The sequence below is a fragment of the Lygodium microphyllum genome, chromosome 28, assembly GCF_053477565.2.
Source record: "Lygodium microphyllum isolate KBCC chromosome 28, Lygodium_microphyllum_v1.1.10, whole genome shotgun sequence".
NCBI classification, from domain to species: Eukaryota; Viridiplantae; Streptophyta; class Polypodiopsida; order Schizaeales; family Lygodiaceae; genus Lygodium; species Lygodium microphyllum.
In genome coordinates this window covers 86,461,530-86,469,631 of record NC_141162.1, presented here as the reverse complement: position 1 = coordinate 86,469,631, position 8,102 = coordinate 86,461,530, and the positions used below count along the sequence as shown (strand labels likewise).

Below are 8,102 nucleotides of genomic sequence, written 5' to 3'. Positions count from 1 at the left end.
CACTACATTTACAATAACCCTATCTTTTCTTGCTAAAAGTCAAAACGCATGATAATTTGCAAAATAACTTTCATAGGACCTACTAGGACTTACCTCAAAGAATCATGCCTACAACCTTTTTGTCTAGGCATTTGAGTTTCATGCTTTGATAAGCCATGCAATCCTTTCTAAATTTCACTCGATGAATTGAAATTTACATATGAAGATTGTGCAACATGCAACCCTTTCCTAACTACAATGTAGTTAATGAAGTTCATGCAAAGTGAATATTGTAGGACAAGTGTTGGCTTATTCCATTTTACATGCACATGCCACATGCAAGTCCATAGAATTATTTTCGTGCTCTACTATTTCTTTTTGGATAACATCCTACGGGTGTTAACAACTTTTCCTCATGAATCATTACAATGAAGATATTGCCTAAAATGCGACATATGCTTATTCCTTCCATGTCCAGTCAAAAATGCACTTAACCATTTCATTCCTTTGCCCTAAGTAATAGGCGTTTAGACTCATTACTTTGGAAATGCACCAAAATAGCAACATGCAGCTAATCTCCTAAAACGGACAACCCTAGAAATGCAAACGATCCAATTTCATGATATGCACCAATCCTTATCTATCTTTCAAAGAGATAATTTATCGAATGTACTTTTATCACTATTACTTGAACTAACGATAAGCGAGAAATGCATTATCCTATGCTAGGTGAATTAGAAACATGCATAAGCGCTTTAAAGAATTTCTTTATGTGGAAAATAAATTCGTGAAACTTGGGTTTGTGGATCTACGGTGATGCCCACGTGAATGTTAGGGGAAGAACCTCCCGTAGGCGCGCCTTACGACTTCTTGGGAGCCATTGTTGACGACTTGAACTTCGCGAATTACCCTGGGTTCTACGCGTTTCCCAAATAGCCTCAAGATTTGCCTTCTCCCTTGTATGCACGAGATTCCTTCACCCAAAAAGCGGATCTTTAAAAACTTGGGAGCTTGTGGAATTTGGGCCTTATGGGAAGGCTTGCGGGAAGGACCTTTATGAGCAGGTTTTTGAAACCGGTGTGGCCACACAAAAACAAGGCTTAAGGAAACCCCCTTACGGAAGCTTCTATGCTTCAGAGCTTACGTGGAAGAGGGACAGTTAAATTGCAGATTAACGTCGGGAGGGGGGGTGGGGAGGGGGGGAAGAAAACTTATAACGGTTACGTTAGTGGAAATGGCGGCGGCCTGACGGACTGGGCGTGGCAGTGGTTGCAACGGCAGCTTGGCGGCAGGTTCGTGGCGGAAGTGGCGTCTTCCCAACATGACGGCATTCGTCAATCCAAGGCTAAGTGGGGGTTTTTATAGCTTAAGGGGGGGGCAGGGAAGCCACCACGTAGCTGGTGCATGGCTCTCCCCCCATACACCTACTTCACCACATCACCTCCTTCTCCCATTCCCTTCCCTCCAGCCATGCATCGGCTGGGGAAATTAGTAAAAAAATCTGCATTATTTTTAGTATTATCCATTTTCCCCCCTTCAAAAATGGTGTTTCCCCGAGGTTATGCAATCTTGAACCCCCCGGGCTTGATTTCACAATGCAGAGGCCTCATCTTTGCGCGTGCGGTTACAGATTAAGCTGCCAATAATTACAATGCGGGAGATAACCTTGCAAGGTTCTATGCGGCATGTAGGGAGTCAGGTTTAGTAATATTTTCGAGGCGTGCGGGAATATTACAGAAGAGGAGGAAGTGCACAAAGGAAGAAGACGAGCTGTCATGAAGAGGAGATAAAGAATCCATCCTCGGGCCTTTACAGTGAGTACAATGCCCCCTCTTGGTTTGTTCTTAAAATTTTTTCTTTTCTTTTGTTTGTTTTTATTGAGAATGAGGTGCATTGAGGGAGAAAGAGAGGAAATGAGAGAGAGAGAGAGAGAGAGAGAGAGAGAGAGGTTAGATCTACATCGGCACACTCTGATGCTTCGATTTCCAATAGATGAGGTTGACACTCTAGACTTGACATAGATTGAGGGAGTGGTTCTATGGGATGCTGCAAAGACCTAGATGCAATGAGCCCACGGTAAGCTCAAGATACAGGTGTTACTCCTCGCTCTCATGAAGGTTCCAGAGAGAGTGGCTCAGGTAGTTGTTGTGGAGGCACCGATGTAGTGTCTCCATCTCGTCGTTCTGGTGGAGTTGTGACACTCATAGGATTTGTCACATCTGTGGGGATGTCTAGTCCAGTGACTCCAGATTTTACTCAATCGTCCATATGTGGCATCTCTATGGGTATTACTCTTAGAGATACCACCATCCCTGGGTACGCCACAAGTACAGGGGTCTCTTGGTTATGCCCAGGAGCATGATCATAGGTAGGACAGGACATATCTTAGACATACCCCAAAGGGGTATGGATACCTTGTAAATGACAGGACTAGATATTATGAATGATGAGGGGAGAAGAGTGATTGCTCATATGAGAGAGTTGTGCCAACAAGTTTTTTAGCACAACCTCTTGGACCATTGGAAGAACATACCCGAGGGGAGCAATGACTACAATATAGTAGCATCATTGCATGAGGAGTTTTCGGTACCCATCGTGATAGATAGGTTTTCCACAAGCTTGATGATGGAGTATATGCATGCATACATGTCACACAGATGATCGAATGCATGCAAGGCACTTAAGAGTGGCATGTCAAAGCTCGAGTGGCTAGACGCAGATGTCTAGCATAGAGTGAGATGAGGCTACAGATTCTCCAGGATGTTAGACATAGTAGTGTGGGGCAGCGAGGGTACGACTGGAGGCAAGGGTGATCCATCATCTTAGGAGTGACGGGCACATGACTTATCTGGAGGGCTTTGTAAGTTTTTCTTTTGTTCTTCTCGCTTATGTTTTTCTACTAACAATCCTATTTCTAATAATTGTATTTTGTTTTCCTTGCAGCACTCCATTACAAACTGCGATCCCACCAGCCTAGAGACTCGATCTACAGACAAACACAGTCTCACTACATTGATCGATAGATTGTATACATGCAGCGGCCCAGTAAGTCATTCATCTTTCTTATCCATAGTTACTATTTTTATTAAAATGCATTATGTATGGTGGACTGATGTGTAGTTTTTTTTTTTGCAAAGTTCGTTCGATGCTTCTTTGCATCAGGACGAGCTTTTGGATGGCGAGGATCTATAGCTCAAGCTTGGATTCGTGGAGCACACATCCTCTTCCTTTTTGGTCCTATGATTTATGTAGGCATTTTCTATGCACTATTCTATCTTGCCATGATTCCATAAGCTTTCATTCAGCAATCTTTTATTTATTTTATATATCAATCTTGTGGGTTCAAGTATATTTTGCCTTCATTTTGATGACCATTGTATACTTTACATGTAATCCATTTGTAGAATGTAAATGCTGCCCTACCATAAATTTTTTTCTTTGTAATCATCACTTTTAGTGTCACAAGCTTATTGCACGCATCGCTATTGTCATCACAATGTTCGTTGCAAAATGTCATTACTTGCATTGTCAAATAACGATGGAAATAGCGACGGTTCTATGGAGATGCTAATACTTACGTGTTTAACGACAACAGATGCAAATTTTTTAATGAATATTTTTGTCACTTTGAACATCGGTATGAGGCATGTATCTTGTAATGTAAGTTTGTGAGATGGAAAACACTTTTGCATTGAGAAAGCCAAGTGAAAGAGTTCTTTGGGACTTACAAATCTAGACAAAAGACAACCTTCAGTCAAGTAATCTTACTACTCTTTCACCCACTAAGTAGTTGGAAAAAGTTTCCATGGAACTAAGGCTAGCAAATAAAAAGCACATTGGCACCCACAAAGCTAAATGAAGAAATTCCCATGTAGCTAAGTCTACTAAATGCAATAAAATTTATTGTAATTGAATGTTTAAGGAAGAAAATTAATGTTGTTAAATTGGAAGAATAGTCCCTAGATTGCGTTACTAGATGTTTCAGGCCATTCATTAGGTAACTCCATTAATTGACTACTAAAGCAAAGATAGAGTTCTAGGTATCTTCCATCATAGACTAGTAGTAGTTAAAAAAAAGTTGTTGCTATTGGATTGTAGAAAAAGGCCAAACTGTTTTAATTCAGGCTTGATATGATATGCAAGATGTGAAGATGTAGCAACCTGCCTCTAGGTTCTATATGTAGTATAGTTATGAGCATGCCAATCCTAACTTCATTTATGGTAGTTCGTGGTTCAATCTATGTGATCACCACAAGACCTATTGGATCAATCAATTTGAGTAGCATGTCATTCTATGAAAATGACTACCGCCAACTGATAAATGCATGCGTGAATGGAGTCTAGCCATAGTATAGAATTCGGGGCATCTTTGGAAAAATTGTGATGCAACAAATTTGGTATTGCATGGAACAATTTTGACATTGATCAGCAGCAAAAATGAAGAGCAACTGTAAACAAGATTAAACTTCGAGTTGTTTTGTTAGGTGGCGTGCTTAGAGCGACTTAATTATCTTTGGATTTGTAAAAGTAGGATCGATTTATATTGTCGATTATTTCGGCCTCCATGACTTGGCGTATTAAGACTAGGCCGACTGGACCTACGTCTCGCCTCTTTCGTAGGACTCCCAGATTTCTGCAATACTCTAAAACCTGCTCTGTCGCAACCCATAATATTTCTGATATTGGTCCCACTTCGTCAGTCGTTGATCCTTGGATTTTGCTCGGTTTGAATATGATCTGAAAGCTGGTAGTTTCTCCTGCTGCAATCTCGGACAAACCACTGAAACGCGAGAATCAGAGATAAGCTTGCACGACCCTCAGCTGTTTTCCAATATTCCATCCTTGTTAATTGATCGTGGATTCCCCGTGGCTCAGGGGCGTTACCGCTAAAATGAATAAAAGGCTTATACGTGTGCACTATGTCACTGGAATAATTATCGTAGCTGTTCCCTTGGTCTATATAAAGCCGCTTCGATCACTTGATCCATACATGCCTGTCTGCAGTAGGCTGCCTAGTGTCGCCGTTAGCTCTTGTGGCATAATCTGTATTTCTCAGTCGATCGTAACCATGGCGGCAGCTACCTTGGCGGTCCTTGCAAGAAACCGTTTCTGGATGACTGTGTGTGCTGCCGTGGTGCTAGTGCTAGCGCTGCCCGAAATCAAGATGCTGCCGCCCGTGGAAGGTGATAATTTATCATAAGGGAACGTAATAACTATCTTGGTTTTACTTAATACGCATCGTGTCAATGCTGTTGGTTGAGATTGCACATGCAGTTTCAGTCGGGCAGCAATACTAATTACTATGATATTGTGGCCGAGAACGCAGGAGCTTGCACGGCCACTGGCACGGTGTGCAACCTGAATGCGCTGACGGGCAAGTACGTGGCAACCACTGCCTGCATCGAGGCGTGCGTGAACAAGGCACCCCTCAACATCTTCCCCATTTGCTGCAGCACCGCCTCTGGCTCGGACACCGCGCCCTGCGCTTGCTGCCCCGCCCTCACCACCTCTTGCTAGCTAGCCTTCTAGCTGTGATCACTTGCCATCATTGATCTATGTGTACTCCATCTACATCGAATATGACCATCACCACCCTCCCCACCACGGCCGCCATCTCCTGCTAGCTAGCTAGCTCACCGTCGCCTCGCCGCTGCTTGTCATCATTCACTTCGTGTAATCCATCTACGTTGATGGCATCATCATCTCATCATCGTGAACTCGTCGAACGATAATAAAAAGCAATAATATTTATGATGGCAGTAGGATTCCCTCAATTGTCCTTTAGTCTTATCAGCTGATCTCTTTCCTTTTTCGAAGAATAGTGGAACCAATAGATAATGAGTGTATTAGGGAAACGAAAAGTAAGAAAATAAATCTCTCTCTCTCTCTCTCTCAAACAGCGTGGCAAAGCTTCAACTAAACGATGAGTCGATCTAAGTGCGAATGACCTAATGTGAATGATTGAGGTGCAAATGATCTCTTGTGTGCAAGTGGAAACATTCATCTCATTGGATCGAGGTGCGAATGACCCAATGTGAATGATTGAGGTGCAAATGATCTCTAGTGTGCAAGTAAAAATGTGTGGGATTGCTAAGGTTCTAGTCTTAGTGTGTGAGTGCTAGTGTGTGAGTATGAGTGAACTCAAAACGAGTGATCTCAAGATGAGTGAGCCTAGGATGAATAATAAACTCAGGACGAGTGAATCGAAGACAAGTGATCTGAAGACGAGTGAAGCTAGGACGAATAAGCTCAAGATGATGGATCCTAAGATGGTGTGGAGTGAGTATTGCATGTAAAATTTGTGTGTAATTGTGTATGTGAGTTGAAGATGGGGGTGTTTTTGGAGAGTTAATGTGTGTGATTTGTGGAGTGTGTAAGTCAAAGTGATTTTATGTTAGGATTATGAATGGGTTTGAGTGTGGGATAAGTTAGGGGTTCTATATGTGTGGAGTGTGTGAATGAGTTGATTATGTGTGTATATGGTGTGTATAATATGTAGAGTTTATGGGTTGCATTTATGTGGTCATTTGTATGGGTTTCGTATGTGTGTGTTTGTGTGAATGGATTTTATGTGTTTGTGCTAATATGTGGGGTATAGGTGTATAACATGTGAGTGGAACTTAATGTTATCTATTGTGAATACATTTTTGTGTGTATGTGTGAATGCATTTTTGTGTGTAACTTATCTTGTGTACTACCACTAGTAAGAAACTCCAATGAAACATGCCACTAACCTTGCTATGACCCAACTATCCTAGGACTAACTAATCTAGGAAGATAATTTCACTAACCTGTATGTGCACTAACTAATCGATGTGTGGTTACATAAGTATGTGTGCAACTAACTTGTATATGTACTCAACTTATGGGAGATTGGCAACTATCCTAGTACATAATTTACTAGTCGGGTAACTAACCTAGTGTAAGTAGAGCTTACCTATGTGATTAGTCTAACATGTGTGCATTAATACTAAGACAAGAGTACATGAGGATGAATTGAAGTATGTGTGCTGATGTGGTTATGGAGTGTGTGTGATGTGTAGGTGTATAAGTGCATGTTTAGTGTGTATGGGAAGACTGTGATTATATGTATGTTTGTGTAAGAAAATCAATCTCTCTCTCTCTCTCTCTCTCTCTCTCTCTCTCTCTCTCTAATAGTGTGGCAAGGCTTCAACTAAACGATGAGTCGATCTAGGTGCGAATGACCTAATGTGAATGATTGAGGTGCAAATGATCTCTTGTGTGCAAGTGTCGAAACATTCATCTCATTAGATCGAGGTGTGAATGACCTAATGTGAATGATTGAGGTGCAAATGATCTCTTGTGTGCAAGTGTCGAAACATTCATCTCATCGGATCGAGGTGTGAATGACCTAATGTGAATGATTGAGGTGCAAATGATCTCTAGTGTGCAAGTAAAAATGTTTGTGATTACTAAGTTTCTAGTCTTAGTGTGTGAGTGCTAGAGTGTGAGTATGAGTGAACTTAGAACGAGTGATCTCAAGATGAGTGAGCCTAGGATGAATAATAAAGTAAGGACGAGTGAATCAAAGACAAGTGATCTTAAGACGAGTGAACCTAGAACAAGTAACCTCAAGATGATGGATCCTAAGATGGTGTGGAGTGAGTATTGCATGTAAAATTTGTGTGTAATTGTGTATGTGAGTTGAAGATGGGGGTGTTTTTGGAGACTTAAAGTGTGTGGTTTGTGGAGTGTGTAAGTCAATGGGCTTTTATGTTAGGATTATGAATGGGTTTGAGTGTGGGATAAGTTCGGGGTTCTATGTGTGAAGAGATGAATGTGTGGTATGCGCGAATGAGTTGATTATGTGTGTATAATATGTAGAGTTTATGGGTTGTATTTATGTGGTCATTTGTGTGGGTTTCGTATGTGTGTGCATATGAATGGATTTAATGTGTTTGTGCCAATATGTGGGGTGTAGGTGTGTAAAATGTGAGTTGAACTAAATGTTATCTGTTGTGAATACATTTTTGTGTGTATGTGTGAATGCACTTTTTTTTGTATCTTATCTTGTGTACTACCACTAGTAAGAAACTTCAATGAAAGATGCCACTAACCTAGCTATGACCCAACTATCCTAGTGTAACGTGTCCACTGGAACC

General features: G+C 41.4%; 1 protein-coding gene across 1 annotated transcript; it reads left to right on the top strand.

Annotated features, from left to right (window-relative positions):
• Positions 1-4,958: 4,958 nt before the first annotated feature.
• On the top strand, positions 4,959-5,764 carry LOC148011710 (uncharacterized). Its single transcript, XM_087670723.1, has 2 exons — positions 4,959-5,162; positions 5,306-5,764. The coding sequence occupies exons 1-2, from the start codon at positions 4,970-4,972 to the stop codon at positions 5,494-5,496; spliced, it is 384 nt and encodes a 127-aa protein (XP_087526849.1). The 5' UTR covers positions 4,959-4,969; the 3' UTR covers positions 5,497-5,764.
• Positions 5,765-8,102: the final 2,338 nt, after the last annotated feature.